At 44.2% G+C, this 16,750-nt stretch overlaps 1 protein-coding gene across 1 annotated transcript in view; it reads left to right on the forward strand.

The window, feature by feature from the left end:
* The window catches only part of KIF5C (kinesin family member 5C), a 131,942-nt gene that overhangs the window by 77,050 nt on the left and 38,142 nt on the right, over positions 1-16,750 (forward strand). Inside the window, exon 11 of the mRNA XM_021703005.1 lies at positions 6,245-6,393. Coding sequence (XP_021558680.1) covers positions 6,245-6,393 — 149 coding nt within the window. The remainder of the gene's footprint in view (positions 1-6,244; positions 6,394-16,750) is intronic.

The raw sequence follows: 16,750 nt of genomic DNA on the forward strand, positions 1-16,750 counted from the left end.
GGAAACACAGAATACTGTGGTGATCAGCTTGCCTGTCCTGTGTCTCCTGGTTTCTTCATCTTAAGCTTTAACATTTTTTTTCCAAAGACGCGTTTGAGCAAACCAGCAGCAAATGCATTTATGGAGGAAACATCTCTTTAAAAAAAATTTCTGACTTGCAAAGTAAAAGTAATCTGAATCGTTGCAAGCCAGGGCTGTCCTGGGGCATGGGCTGTCTGTCTCAAGGTTGCTGCTGTGAGTGGGCATTTGCAGCTGTCTATAGGAAGAGTCTTAGTATAAGTCCAAATGATTAGCTTCTTTCTTCTGACCTTAGAGAGGCAATCGTCAGCATTGTCATGATCGCTAGGGCTCAGCACGTGCTGGGAGTGGCAAATCCTTGTAGCAGTTCCTATCTCAGTGTGTGCAGAAGATGACATTGAGGCTTGGACTCAAAGCTCTTAGGTGCCACGCATGAGCCCACATAGCCAGTAAATGACTAAACGCGTAGGGGACTGTAGTATTTGACCCACAGCTTCTTCTATGCAGGCTGCTTGATCAGGATCCTCGATGAGCTCGGGCCTCTGGGTCAGTTCCAGTTTTGAAGCCAAGTTCTGCCATCGATCCATTCCTCTCTCCTGTTTACTTCTCTCCGAGCTTCTCTGTCCTCGTCCGTAGGGAGAACTCAAATGCCTACCTCTGAGAATTGTTGGGAGGATTAATGAGTTGCTTCAGCTTTGACTTAGCACAGGGGCGGGCTGGCATGTGATAGGGTGTTCAGTGGTTGCAGGTTTCTCTTTGCCTCCCTCTTCAACAGTGTGCAGGCTGGGAAAGTCCCAGAACAGATGGGACTGCACGGAGTGGAATGGAATGTATGGGATAGACTCGGGGAGAAGGGGACGGACTGAGTGAGGTAGAGTGAGAAGTAGGTTTCTAGAATGAAAGACTAAAGAAATATTGATGCTAATTTGGGGTTCCAGGAAATAAAAATAAGATGTCAATTATCTTTTTTAACTGGAATGGGTTGGTCTGCCATCTTTTATCAGAGTCATCTGGATACTAGGCTCCATGAGGGTAGGAACGGGGTTTATCATCTGCGTCAGTCATCCCAACAAGCATCCAGCACAACTAGTATAAGTAGACGGTCATTTAATAAATGCTTGTCGAATGAATAAACGGTTGAGTCAAATGCTTGTTGTGTAGGATTCCTTAGAACATTAGGGCAGGTGTTGAACTGTGACACCATTATGTCCAGAAGTTTGGTTAGGTTTAGATCTGGTGTGTTTTCCAGCCCTATAATTAGAAAGGTGTGAGGTTTGGTTCCTCTCCCTCTATCCCTGAGTTAGTTAATGGATTCTTCAAGGATGTCTAACTTCTCTATGGGGCCCATACCTGCTTTACTGTTAAATGTACGCATTGAACCCAATTACACAGCAGACACGAGTCTGAACATCGGATTAGACATGGTATCTGATAGCTAATGAGATTAAGCACTTTGAACTCAGAAAAGACTGCTGGGCACATCTCAAATTCAGTGTAATGAGTGTTTATTATGCTCTTGTTGCAGGGGTGGCCAGACCTTAGGGCTGTACGAGGTTCCTTCGTTATTCCCATGTGGTTCTTTCAAGGATGTGAAGCAAGTCCATGTTTGTTGCTAGGCTATTTTACTGTATTGATGCCCTGAATAAAACAAAAGTATGTCCTTTGAAGCAGTAGAAACATGATAGAGTCTACAAATGCCCGAGAGCCAGCCTACCAAGTGAGCACTCTTTAGGATTCTAGATTAGGTACTGGAATTAAAAGGGAAAAAGGAACGCTATCTGTTTCTTGGTTTCAGTGATGAATTCTGGCTCTTGTATTTGGTCAGACCTGTGTCCCTTGGTCACCCTGAGTGCCCAGTATTGTGCTAGTAAAGAAGTAGGAGCCATTTTCTGTGCTCTCAAGCGCTTTTAATCTAGTTAAGGAGGGGACACTTGAATTTCTAGGCAGCCCAGAGTCAAAAAGCTGAACTGTGGGAAAACAGAACACTTCCTTCTTTTAAGGGATAAGATACTCAAATTAGAACACTTTCGCTGATTTTTTTTTTTTCTTTTGGCTTCCAGCATTTTTTTTTTTTTTTAGTCTTTAATTACTCTTCCAAAGTACTTTCATAGCACTATTCAAAAAGGATATTTGTAAGTTTTAGAAGTATGAACTCGAATTACCCAGTTATCTTGGAAGCCTATTTAATGTACCTTGATGGGGGAGTAATGAAGGAAATGGGGGCCCCCTGAGGGCAGACGGATCAGTTTGGAGTAGGCCTGAATCAGCACATCTTTGACACAAAGAGTTTTGATTGATCTAGCATGAATAATTCAAAGGCTTAATTTGTATGTTGTACGTAGAAGGAGGAGAATTGGTAATTTGGGGAAAGTAATACTCTTCTTTTTCTGAGATGTACTTTTGTTTGTTTTTTTTTAATTTTGCCTCCTCTTGCCCAGTTGCGTGGAAGCTCAATTAGTCCTGAGTGCTGTGCTTGCAAAACTCATGTCACCAGAGCATGATAGCAAGTTATCTGCAAGGGTAAGAGTGAGCACTCTGGCCAAGGGAGACCCTTGGCTATACTTTTGACATTAAATGGAAAAAGACTCAGATCACCCCCTGTTGCAGTGCTTGTTGCTGAAACACCAATAAGGTTAATTTTTGCTCTTAGAGGGAGATATACTGTGGGTGATGGAGGTTTAACCAGGTGCCAAATCCTCATCCAAATCTGTCATTTCTCAGTGTTTCTCAGGAGACTAGAGCTTTTCAAAAGACACAAAATTTAGAGCTTTTAATTTTTCATTCCCTATACCCCCGACTCACAAGCAAGGAAAATGGCCTCACCAGGAAATGGGAAGATGCTTTGCATCAGTCATGTTTCCAGAAGAAGGTTAGGTGTTTTATGCAGGAACCAGAACTCAAAACACATTAGAAGGTGTGATGGTTTATGTGTCAGCTTGGCTAGGCTGTAGTACTCAATTATTTAATAAAACACTAATCTAGGTGTTGCTGTGAAGCTTTTTGTAGATGAGGTTGACATCTACCATCAGTTGACTTTCGGTAAAGCACATTGCTCTCCATAACATGGGTGGGCCTCATGCAATCAGTTGAAGGCCTTAAGAGCAAAAACTGAGGTTTCTCAGAGAAGAAGAAATTCTGCCTCAAAACTGCAGCATCAATTCCTGCCTGAGTTTCCAGCCCGCTGGCCTGCCCTGTGACTTTCAGACTTTCCAGTCTCCACAATCATGTGATACGTATAGAGTTATAATGTATAATGGAAGGAAAATGATGAAAACAAGAGGTTGGAAGATACCAAGAGCAAACATCTTTATGGCTCTTCCAGGGAGGCCAAAGTAATTAGAAGAAATTCCAGTGATATGTAACATGTATATGATTTAGAACTATGACCCCCAAGTATAAGTATAGACAAATATTGAGGAATTGGATGGGGATGGGATTTATCATGTAGAGTGATGTGAACCAAATAGTTCTAGGAAGTCCCCTCTTCAACAAGGGCTTGATTCAAGGGCCAAATTATGAGAATGCCTGTAGAGTGTTGTCACCCATGGGGGCTTAACCTTGGTGGTAGACATGGACATGGTTGGCAGTCCTAGACGCCTGGACATATGCTTCCGGACGTGTAAACTGCAAATTCAGGGACAGAGAGACCTAGAGGTGCTGGGCAGGAAATAGAATGCTCGAGTACAGGAGGGCAGGGTCTTCCTTCTACTCAGTGAAATATATCTAAAAGAATCCTTTTCTGACTAACTGACTCCCTATGGGGATCTCAGTTAGAAGATGTACTGTGGTCTCTGCTCTTTGCTGTGCTTGGTCTGGTGGTTAACATCCTTTTTCTTCCATTCTTTTTTTTTTTTTTTTAAGATTTATTTATTTGAGAGAGAGAGAACAGGAGGGGAGAGGGGCAGAAGGAAAGGGAGAAACAGCAGACTCCCTGCTGAGCAGGGAGGCTGACATGGGGCTCAATCCCAGGACCCTGGGATCATGACCTGAGCGGAAGGCAGATGCTTAACTGACTGAGCCACCCAGGTGCCCCAGTTAACATTCTTTTTCAAAGGTGGTTAACATTCATTAGCATTGAGGTCTTTTAAAAACTGGGTCCTGGTTCCCTTCCTGTGGGGAAAGGAGGATGTTATATCTGGGGCAGGTCTGGATCATGTATTACTTAAGCAGTGCTTGACTCTCTGAGGCAAACAGAAACAAAGAAAAACTGCAAAGCAGAGACCCTGATAACTGTACCCTGAAGATTTGGCTCATTAGCGCTGAGCGGGTCTTGCCGTTAGGGTATATACATGAGGTTAGTTAAGGTCTTCCCCTAAGTAGCCTTGGTTAGGATTTTGCTCAGTGCCTGCTATGGATATAACTTCTGGAATAGGCATTTATTTCTATATACAGCTTGGGGGCTCTGGCTAAAAAACCTGAGGGTGTTTGGGAATGAAGCCTCAAGACACTTCTCTATTCCTTTGGGAGTGATCAGGGCACACTGGGATTAACCAAATGTTGTCACAGTGCAATTGACGTATAAAAATGGTGAGTGAGCAGTAAATTTATGGCTAGAGTAAGGCTCCTGCAGATCACTGGTTTGTTTTCCTATGTCGGGGAGATAACATCCCTGAACTGTCGGGCTGGGTGGTCTTGCCATTCCTATATAGCTTCAGAGAGGCAAAATAACGCCTGCGTTATTTTGAAGGTGATGTGAGAGTGGCAAGCTGGCATGGACTGGAAGTAGTAATAACATGGCCACGATTTGAAAAATCAGACTTGAAGCACTTCTGGCGACAGAAGCCTCAAGCTACAGTGAACGAGGGCGAATTTTACTAATTCTTAAGTGGAGTCTCACGTTGACTTCGTTTCACTCCTCTTTTGACAGTTGGGTTATTTAGTTGTCTGCTTTAGGAATTAATTTTTGGAATGACATCTGTAGCCCTGGTGGGGGCTGGTGAAATTTCTCTCACTGAAATAGAAATCATGTCCAAAATGTCGTTTCCTGACAACAGTAATTAACCTGAATCACACATCAGATAATGCTGGCAAATATGACAGTACAAGAACTCGTGGGAGTTTAAAATGGAAAAGTGGAGAGCAAATAAAACAGGATATCACATTTTTAAATGAGGTTTCTGCCTTCTTATGAAGTAAATAATAAGTGGGATTCTGTCGTGGTCAGTTTCTTTTTTCACTGGGCAGGTCTGCTTGTGTGTTCATTTCTGTAGGTAACTAGGTGAATCGTGTCTTTGTCTTTGGTGTCAGCTAGAGCTGTCACTGCCTTTGCTCTCATCACTTGCTCCCTTGGGTAACTGTCCAGACATCCACTGTGGCATCACCTGCCCCCCCCCCCCCCGCCCCAGCCATATGCCCTAGAAAGTCACTCCATCTCTTATACTGGGAATGACAAAATGGTGGCCCTCAGACATGTTTGTTTGCCCTACACGTTATTTTGGAAAATTGTTTGAAACTGGGAGATACAAATAAAAATATTCAAGTGCTGACTTTCCTTGAAACATGGGATGAGAGTAGTGGGCCCTCTACTCATATATGGTGACAGCTGCCTGTGACGGGGGGCGGGTGGTGTGTGCTCAGTGGGGAGCCTTGGTTTCCCTTGGCTGGACTGAAACCATTAAGTGGCCCACCTGTCCCGGGAAACATGTGTTGACATGTGTTCAATGCATTGGGGATGATTCTAGGTACCAAATGTGAGTAACAGAAACAACTGATTGCATTACTTCAGTCTGTAGTTTATTGGTAGGAGAAACTGTAAGCTCTACAGGGCTGTAGACTTTGTCTCAGTTGTCTTGGTATAACCCCAGTGTTTCCTAAATGTTAAGATAGAAAGGAAACTTACTTAGGAAGACGAACCTGGCAGGGCCATGCAAGATGCTTAGAGAAGGGTGCTGAGTGCTTGAGAAAGACCATCACCGTAAGTCAGGGCTGAGAACATAGATGAAGATGGTGGCAGGGGGAACAGAAAAAGGTGGCCCTGGGAGACAATTCAAGGGAAAAGCCTTGGAATTTAGACTGGTAGGAGGGAAAGGAGAAAAGGGAATTCTGAGTGGAGCCTTCAGGGCAGCGGTGCCAGTAACAGAGTGAGGAGGCGGTAGGTCCCAGGGTCCCCTCTGCTCCCCCAGTCCCAGCCTTCGGATACGAAAGCATTTGAGGCTTCATTGTATTCATGATGTAGCTAATGCTAATAGCTACTCTCAGAATTTTTCCCTTTTGTCTTTGATTCCAGGGCTAAGACCATCAAGAATACAGTCTCGGTGAATCTGGAACTGACAGCAGAAGAATGGAAGAAGAAATACGAAAAAGAGAAAGAGAAAAACAAGACTCTGAAGAACGTTATTCAGCATCTGGAGATGGAGCTAAACAGATGGAGAAATGGTAAGGAAGAATGGAGAGGAAGAATGAGGCATGAGTCTGTGTGTTCCTTCTCCTGGGACAGCTGGTATCCTGGGACACTTGGGAAGGAGGGGATCATGGCGGAGCTTGGTCCTGCCTTGCAACACCTGTGTGAATGAGCGATGTGTTCTCATTGCTTAGCACAGCTCGGCACCCCCCCGACCCCGTCCCTTGGCTGACAGGTGTGCTTAGTGTGGGCAAGTGACTATTTGCAAGGTTGCCTTAATCTATTTCCAAAGAGATGCTCCTCTGTTAGTGTAATTCTCTCTGGTAGCCACGTTTGAGGTTTTGAGGGCAGCGTCTGAGACTTTGTGGCTCAGACTGCTTTTGATTAAATGAAAAATGTCATTCTCTCCTATGTGAGTTTTGTAATTGACTTGGGGTTAAAAGTTACTGCTGGCAAATATTTGCATTTTTGAGAGGCCAACTGCTCTTCTTGCTCTGCTTCTTCAGAGCCAGAAATAGAGGACTCCTGAAGCAGCTTTGTGCTAAAATGGAGTCTTATAGGCTTATTTCGTGACTAGTTCCCCCCCCCCCAAAACACATTCTCTTTGTTTTACTCAAAGAAAATATCTCAGAGAGCTGACACACACTGGGTGGGTGGGTTGTGGGTGAGGCATTGAAGAGGGTTTCCAGATCCAAGTGCAGACAGATTATTTCGGAAATTTTAGCATTGTGATGGAATTAGAAGGTATAAGTCTTTTTTTTTTTTTTTTTTTAACAGAAATAGGCAGGTTGGTGTGTTTGTAGGGGCAGAGTGGATAGTTGGAGATTCAGACTCTTTGCCGTTGTGTCCACTATGTATTTCAGGCACTGCCGTAGACCTTGGTCTCTGGGGCGAGCATGGGAGCCTGGGGGCTGCAGGCAGGATGGGGACGGGACCCGCCTGTGTGTAACTGCAGAATTCGTGGCAGATCTTCTTGTGATTCTATGTTTGCCACTGTTTTTTGCTAGGAAAGGTGGGGTGCCAATGACCTACTATTCAATGGAAAAACAGTTGCGAAGCAAAGCAGGATTCAAAAGAGGTTCAAGAAATGACCTAGTAGCCTAAATAACACAATTCTTTTTGGGGGGTTTTCTAGCTGCACACATGTTTTGAAAGCTGCTAGAATAATTGAATAATTCAGCACCTGGGGCTGGTGGATGATTCCTTGCAGTTTGGCAGGAGTTAGGAGAGTAGGGAGGAATGGTTGGCAAGGTGAGGAGCGGCCGTATGAAATTTTGTTCTATTTCTGGGATCCTCTTGGGTCAGTTCTCTGCTGGGCAACTGGAACATTCAGTAACACCTTTTGGTACAGGGAGTGGGGCTGGCCTTAGAACACTGAGCAGTGGGCAACTAGTCTCGTTGTTTTCTCTTCTGTCCTGTCCCTTGCCAAGCTCTCACCCTGCAATCCTCCATCCCTCCACCAACTCTGTCCTCTGGGGTTGGCCTGCTGCCCTGTTTGCCTAACTCACCCTCCTGCCTGGCACTCTCCCCTTGCTTTTGGACTTTTAACTTGGCATCATTTTAATTATTTGTCCCACTTCATCCACCTTGCAGATCTACTTAGAAGTACACTGTTTTCCATGTCCCACAGGGTGAGATCCTACATAAGCCCTTACATACATAATTTAGGAAAACTCATGTATGGTTTCTGGCACATGATAGACTTTCATAGATGTGTGTTATGTAAGCATGTGTTTAATCCATTGCTGGAGTGGAAAGGGTGAGCCGTCAGTCATGGTCTCTGCCCTTACAGAGCTTACAGTCTGATGGGGGAGACAGACTCCAGCCACAATCAATAAACATGTCTATGCTGCATACTAAAAAGGGAAAGGATAAGGTACTAAGTTATTATAATGGGCCCTGACCTTGACTGAGAAGTTAGTGAAGGTTTCCCCCGGTAAGCAACCTAGGGAGTAAGCAACCTAGGGGATAAGATCTGAGAGAAAGAGAGCAGTTAGGAGCAGCAAGGTAGAAGTGGGGGTTGGTGTGGAGGAAGCCACATTTACAACATCCCGAGGGGCAACTTTGAGGGGGTTGGCAGCAGGAAGGCCAGTGTGGTGAGCTGGGGCGGGGCAGTATTGGCCTGAGTTGGGTGGGAGGGGTAGGCAGGCCTGTTCTGTGCAGGGCTAAACAGTTTTGGTTCAGGATTTTGGTTATTATCTAGGAAGCAATGAGAAGCCCTTCAAGGATATTCAACTGAAGATCATACGATAAGATTTGCATTTTTGAAGATCCATTGGTTGTGTTGGAGAATGGACTAGAGAGGGTAGGAGAAGGGCCAGGAACAAGGATGGTCTTCCAGAGATGAGGTTACAGTAGTTGAATTGAGAGACAGGGCAATGGCAAGGGAGAGACATGGATGGACCAGAGAGGTATTTAGGAGGTAAAATCAGCAGGGCTTGGTGAGGAGCTGGCTATAGAGAGATAGAGTGCCAAGTTTTCCTGCTTGCCGTGTTGGATGGAGGGCGGAACCATTCACTGAAAAAAGAAACGCCAGAGAAGAACCAGACTAGAGACAAGGGAGATATGGAGGGGAGTTCAAGGTGCCTGTGGAACATCCAGGTGAAAATGTCAAATAAGTTAGGTCGAAGGGTCTAGAGCTCAGAGGCACTGGCTGAGCTAGGGAAAGAAATGTGAGTTGAGCTTTAGGAAGTACATAAAGGCATAGGTAGGGGTAAGGGCCTCTGTAGAGCGAGGGAAGAGAAGAGGGAGAGTCTTGAGAGAGACCCCCCTCCACGATTACCATGTAATCGTGAATGTAATAGAGAAGTGGATCTGCAGAGCTCTCCTGTCCTCCCAAGCTAACATTTATGTTTTAAAGATAATTTTGGGGGGGACACCTGGGTGGCACAGTCCATTAAGCATCTGCCTTGGGCTCAGGTCATGATCCCGGGGTCCTGGGATCGAGCCCCATATTGGGCTCCTGGCTTGGCAGGAAGCCTGCGTCTCCCTCTGCCTGCTGATCCCCTGGCTTGTGCACTCTCCCTCTCTCTCTCTCTGACAAATAAATAAATAAAATCTAAAAAAAAAAAAAAAAAGGATAATTTTTCTGAAAGCAAAAGTTTTCATATGTGGAGAACCAACTTCAGTGATACAAATTTGAGGCTGGAAGTGAGGCAGGTGGTGGCATCCTGGAGCTGGTCCTTGGAGCAGCTGTGAGTGAAGGACTATCTCAAGGACTAACTATGTCCCACATACAACAAAACAACCCCCAGCTTTTTGTTATGTGCCTAGGCTGGGCATTTAGTCCTCCAGCAGCCCTTGAGGTTTCAACAAGCTAGAAGGCTCACCCGAGGTGGCTCAGTCACTGACGGAGCAGGGATCTGAACATAAGGCAACTTCTGCAGGTTCACTGTCTCTCCACTGTCTGTGCAGTCTGCACATGGCCCCAGTGGTTTGTGTTCAGGCCAGTTAGAGGAGCATGAAAAATGCCACACCAGGAAAGAAGGGACCGGAAACTCCTTAGCAGTGTCCCGAGCACCAGGCCTAATTCCTCATCGTCATGAGAGCATGGCTGGTTCGTGTCAACTGGAGAGCTGGGATTTTGAGAGGTGAAGTTGAGAAGAGGTGGTGCCCTCCACTAAAACCCAAGTGACAGGGTATTTCCAGCTTTCTTTTGGAATTTGACCCACACATTGGCTCTGAACTTGTAGGAGGCAGCCACTGAGCTCACCTCAGTGAATCCTGGGTGTTGATGTTTCCACATTGTGGGCTGAACAACTGAAAGCAGCACTGCCCATTGTATGCATTTTCCGCTGGGAAAGAGAGGTCCATCTTTGCATGGTGTGTTTATAATTTTAAAACTTTGGCTGCTCTAGCTGTGGAAGAGCAAGAGAGAAGGAGTGGAGCTGAGAAAAAGTGTGCGTGTATACGCATGCTTATGCTTTCCCCTTTCTGCTGTTCTATAGACGGAGGTAGGAAAACCAGGGAGTCAGAGGATGAAAGAACACGATGTCACAATGGCATATCGGGTCCAGGCAGGCCATGGAAAGTGAAGAAGTTGATATAGTTGGTGGTAATGGGACTGTGCTGCAGGAGAGAGCATTCCCAGCCCAAAGTCATTCAAAAGGTGTGAAATACTACCCTATTCCATGCCTGTAGGCTAGTTCTGCCCCAGACCTCCACCACTACCAATTTTCAACTCCTTCTAGCTTCATGGGCTACTTCAAAATGCAAGCCTGGCAGTTTTCTCCTCTGGACATAGTAGAACTTGATTCTCAGAATATGGCCGCTGACTTGTATATAATTACACCCAGCCTTCATTCATTTCTGCCGTTGGCTTTAAGGCATATGCGTGCTGGCTTAAAGGGAGGTCATGCCTTGTTTTTATAAAGAAGGAATAAGGAGAGCCACTCCACTCCCCACAGTGCCAGGCTCCTTGGGTTACACGGGATAGGAATTGACCCTGCTTAGGTTAAACAAAACAGGAAAGCATGAGAAGTCTGTGAATGACTCACAGAACCAAAGGACAGCTGAGCAACCAGCCTCATCCAGCAAAGCTGGGACTGCTACAGAGATGCAGGGCTCATAAGGGGCCACACCTGGCGTGAGTCCCCTCTTGAGTTTTCTCCCCTTTGCTTACATTATCTGGATGGGTAGGGAGGCCCAGGAGAGAAGGGAGATAACTGTGCTTGGTGGTGTGCTTCGGTTGAGGAAGCCCGGGGCCCTCTGCTGTGTCCTCTGACGAATCCTGCATGTGCTGGGAGAGGTAATTGCTCACAAGGAAGTTGTGGTGCTGAAAGGAGAATGGGTGTGGAGTGACTGAAAAACACCTGTTCAGTACAATCTGCTAGTGACATCTTGTGGGCTGAAATCGATTGACAGTCCTTGGAATCTGGAAGCTCTGTTGGCAGCTTCAGCCTCAGGGATTTTGTTCAGCCTACCTGCTTAAGGACAGATAGATGGAGTGGGCAGTTGTCGGAAGCAGGATTGTTTTCTTTTTTCCAGCTCTGTTGTTTGTTCATTATATACATGGAAATGACTTGAACAATCAATCTTACAAATGGGCATAGATTTAGATAGCTGCATTCTATGAGTGAATAATGGCTCCCAGTTCACCCTGCCCTGTCCCCCCAGTACATCCGGAAGACTCTTGATGGGGAGTTTGGGGAGGGAGGGCTGAGGGCCCAGGGCCATGACCCTCAGAAGGGGGATGGGCCCACAGTTCCCTGTTGCTGCCAGATCAGTCTTTACACATGCCCTCTTCTCTGATACTTCTTTGAATATTGTCCTTTAAAAAGCAATCCCCCACCACTCCAGCAACCAGGGGTGGGGGGTGGGAGGGATGGGGCGGCTGGGTGATAGACATTGGGGAGGGTATGTGCCATGGTGAGCGTTGTGAATTGTGTAAGACTGTTGAATCACAGACCTGTACCTCTGAATCAAATAATACATTATATGTTAAAAAAAAAAAAAAAGAAGATAGTAGGAGGGGAAAATGAAGGAGGGGGAATCGGAGGGGGAGATGAACCATGAGAGACTATGGACTCTGAGAAACAAACTGAGGGTTCTAGAGGGGAGAGGGTGGGGGATGGGTTAGCCTGGTGATGGGTATTAAAGAGGGCACGCATTGAATGGAGCACTGGGTGTTATATGCAAACAATGAATCATGGAACGCTACATCAAAAACTCATGATGTAATGTATGGTGACTAACATAACATAATTAAAAAAAAGAATATGTAAGCCATGTAAGTGAGATTGTATCTCTTATGAACAAACACTTGGGCCTTGAAATATCAACTAACAGTTGGTATTTGATATTAAGAGGTGACTGTGTGTGATATTAATTAGTTACTGAGCACCTTGAAAAGATCTGTACTGGGTGCCTGGGTGGCTCAGTTGGTTAAGCGACTGCCTTCAGCTCAGGTCATGATCCCAGGGTCCTGGGATCGAGTCCCGCATCGGGCTCCCTGCTCTGCGGGGAGCCTGCTTCTCCCTCTCCCACTCCCCCTGCTTGTGTTCCCTCTCTCGCTGTGTCTCTCTCTGTCAAATAAATAAATAAAATCTTTAAAAAAAAAAAAAAAGATCTGTACTACCTATAGCAATTTTTTAAGCATTGTCAAATTTATTTAATTTTTGTAACACTAAAATAAGGTATAAACATTATGCTAACTGAATTAAGTCAGACACAAAAGGCTAGTAATTGTATGATTCCACTTAATATGAAGTATTTAGAGTAGTCAAATTCATTGAGACAGAGAGTAGAATGGTGGTTGCCAGAAGCTGGGTAGAGGGGAAAATAAGGTGATCTTTTTAAGGGGAACAGAGTTTTAGTTTTGCAGGATGGAAAATTTCTGGAGATTATGGTGCTGGTTGCACAACAATGTGAATATACTTAACACCACTGAACTATATACTTTAAAAATGGTTAAAATGGTAAATTTTAAGTTATGTATATTTTACCATAATTTAAAAAATGTCCATGTTAAAAAGGGCCATAAAATGGAAAATAAATTTTTGAACCATTAAAAAAAAAAAAAGCAATCCCGTTTTACAGGGGCTTAAGTCAGAAAAGGAGGCCCTGAAAATCCAGGTGTCAGAAGTGCAGGGAAATGACCCAACAATAGGGCTCATCTGCAGGGTCTCTTGAATAATTAAATATAATATTAAATAACAGAATGGATGTAGATTTACCCCATCTGCTGAAGTCATGCAAAGAAATGATTTCATCACAGACTGGGAAGGTGTGGAAAAATCGGCAATCTCTAGAACAGACTTGTTCTTCACAATTTAAACCCTGCCAGGCCATCAGGCTTGGTTTACCTAACTGGCTAAATCTGCAACCTGGAGTTTGATCCCGGGCTTTGTGGGACCGGGTGGCCTCCGTGGCACACACAATTTGCTCTTTTATTATTAAAGATATGGAAGATGGTGCCCGCCTCTCTCCCGCTCAGAAGTCAGCCTTTCATCTGAGACATCTGATTTGTTAGGTGCTCTTCTTTTGAGAGTACAGCCAAACACTAATAGAAATACTGACCGCTAAGAGAATGGTGGGGGCTATTCAAGCGGTCAGGACTGTAGAGACATTTCAGAGTCCTGGGTGACCAGTTTATTAGAAAATTACTCTAGGGGCACCTGGGTGGCTCAGTCATTAAGTGTCTGCCTTCGGCTCAGGTCATGATCCCAGGGTCCTGGGATCAAGCCCCGCATCGGGCTCCCTGCTCCGTGGGAAACCTACTTCTCCCTCTCCCACTCCCCTGCTTGTGTTCCCTCTCTCGCTATCTCTCTGTCAAAAAAAAAAAAAAAAAAAAAAAATCTAAAAAAAAAAAAGAAAATTAGAAGGGATTAGAGAATGTCTTAAACTGCTTACAATATTTTTAGGAACTAAGGTGAGAGATGCTATTTGTGTGCAAAATAATCCCATAAAGGAATGACTTTTTTTCTTTTTTTTTTAAACCTCACATTTATGTACTGACATCCAGCTGCTCTTACCCATCTGGCAACTTAAAGATTTCCTTTTAGTTTCTTTGATATAGAAATTACCTACCATTAGGTCCGCCACTGGGCTTGTTTAATTGGTATTAAAAGAAAGCACGTCCTTTGCCTGATCTGCTGTGGTTTCTGATGGAAGCTGTGAGTGACCAGCCAATCTCTGCCCCTGGAGTTGCTGAGAGAATGCAATTACCTTTCTATGTCCTCCAGAGGCTTTAGGGACTCAATTTATGAAAAGGATAACTAGCTCGTTGCTATTTCATGTGTGAAATTTTAATGAATTACTGGCAGTCTAATGGTTTTCTTTCTTTCTTTTTTTTTTGGAAAAAACAAAAAACCAAAAAGCCTTTTTTAGAATTTTTAACTAATAGCCCTAACGAGTATTTTTGATTAGTCTGTCATTCTTGTTTATTGCAATTGATGGATTTTTACTTTTTTGTAGAAACGCTATTTATGCCCTCGGGAGGTTTTCATTTTATAATTAAAATGCTCTGCAAACCATGTAGGTGTGCTCCAAGTGAATGGTCCTGTGTACACACAAATCTTTTTAGTCCTTAAAGGTAATTACATCTGACAATAGGAAATGCCAGAATGCTTATTTAAAGAAGGGAAAGGTTTCTAGTGGGCGTGGGGGGAGCCTTCATTGTAGGAAATCAGATGCTTTACAGTATTATAAGCTCTTTCCCTATGGACAGCAGGTATAAAGCCTCAGGGCATGAACTAAGAGAAATTTGCTTTTAATGCAAAAAGGGGACTAAAAATAAAAATAGATGCGCCTCTTCATTTGGTGGTCCTTTTCCGATCCCCCACCACCAGATTTTAGGACATTTTTTTTTTTTCCTCCAGGGTTTGTTTGCAGCTGTTGTCTGCCTTGTTACAATCAGTTGTTCCGTAATCGCTTCGTGGGGGCTTCTCTGGAGACTCAGTCCACTGCAGTGCAGGGAATATTCACGATTAACGTGGTGAGATTGCCATGGAGACAGATTGCCGAGTGTCAGGTCTTGCATAGCGTTGGGAATTTACAATCCCCAGGCGTGTTTGTGAGCTGGACAGTGTAGTTAGCAGGGACGCTTCTGGAAGTCATTTCCTCGGTCCTTTGAAGGGTAGCAGTGTTTGGGGAAACCAGCCCTCGGTTCCTCTCTGAGCAGGAGCTGTGCTCTCCCACAGAAGCCTGCTGCTTTTGTTCCTGCTTGTTGCTGCTTTGTTCTCGGCCTGAACGGTTGCTGTGAAAAATAATCCTGACTGCCTGACCTTTGGAATATAAACTGGGAAGAGCTCCTTGTTTAGATGCAGCTTTGTAGGGGACATGTTGATGCTTTGATTCGTAGAATTGTTTAAGAGAAACCAGAAAGTCTGCTGTAGGTTTCGAATATTGTTTTAGTAATAATAAAAATAAAGCTGAAAGGGACTTGGCATAGCTACATTGTGTTTTATTTTTGGAACTGAGCTACAACCACAAAGGTATTATGAAGACCTCAGGAACAATAATCTCAGAATAAGTAAAAATATCTGCAAAGCCTGAAGAGTTGACAGTTTGTTAGGGAGAGGACGGGGTCAGAGATGAACCTTAAACAATAATACCTTTTGTGTGTGTGGTTTTTTTACATATACTATGTTAATTAAATCTTTAAAACAATGCCGTGTTAAAGGCATTATTTATTTATTTTTTCCTTTACGGAAAAGGCAAACCAAGAGGTGAAGCCGGAGATGGGCTTGTGATTAATTAGTCAGTGAGAAGGTGCCGTGTGGCTCAGCGTCCTGCCACAGCACTGGAGATGCTTTGCGGTTTGTTGATTACTCTCAGGGTGCCTTGTAGCAGCGTTGGCTGGCTTGATGGACTGCGCTATTCTTGGACAACGCTGGTACTCAGTGATGCTGTGATTCCTCAGTGGGACAAGAGGGCAGATTAAGGGTCCCTTGCTGCTGGGTTATAGGGGTTCATCCCTGGGCTCCTTGGCTCACTCCAGCCTCGTGGTGGCGCTGACTCTCAGCCATGTGGAACCAAAAAACACGGGGACTGGGTCTCTTCCAGCTGTGTTTGTATCTCACCTCTGCACTTGGGGCCAGTTGGCGTAGGATAATAGGACTATGTTCTGCCTGGTTTCTGGTCTAGTACTGTTAAGAATTTCACCATCATGCTTAAGCTGAAAGATAAAATTCATGCTGCACTGGATTGCCCTGTTCACAAAGTTCAGAAGGTAGAGCTGAAAAATTAGAGATATGGTCATAACCCAAATAGGGGAAAGAGTTACGAAAATGTTCGTGGTCAATTTCTCTGGAGAAGGAACAGAATTGGGAGGTAAGGGTGAAGGAGGGCTTTATAGTTTTTGTGTATGTAATCTGTGGTTAGAAAAAGATAGATATATATTTAAGCAAAAAAAAAAAAATCCTTGGGAACTAGAACATGGTACTGCTTTTATAGCCTGTGGATTTAGCAGACTGTAGAGAATATACATCCTTTAATTGGATGAAATCCAGTCTGCACACTAAGGTCGTTGATGGATGTTTTAAACTAGGAATTGGAACTGAATGAAATATTGATTTGGTTCAGGTTCAGTTCAAAGGCTACTCTGATATTCTGGTTTTGTCTCAGGTCAATAATTTTAGAAAAAGGTGTAGGTACAGTACGGTCTGGTTGAGCTTCAGATGAAACAAGGGTTGACTCAGTCTTATATTCAGCAAAGGAATACTTTATTCCAGGTTCTGCTTCAAATGGAACTGTGATATAAAAACGAAATCACTGGATGTTAATTTTATGTGACAGGGAGGCCTTCCTACCATTTTGTAATTATCAGGTGAGATAATGAAATCTTAAGCAGCAAAGCTAACCCATCACAGAGTGTTTTGTTTATATTGAGATAAATGTGTACAATGTTCAAGCTGCTTCCTTGAGGCATGATGCATACTGTGGCATGATACA

The sequence above is a fragment of the Neomonachus schauinslandi genome, chromosome 3 (genome assembly GCF_002201575.2).
Source record: "Neomonachus schauinslandi chromosome 3, ASM220157v2, whole genome shotgun sequence".
Classification (NCBI taxonomy): domain Eukaryota; kingdom Metazoa; phylum Chordata; class Mammalia; order Carnivora; family Phocidae; genus Neomonachus; species Neomonachus schauinslandi.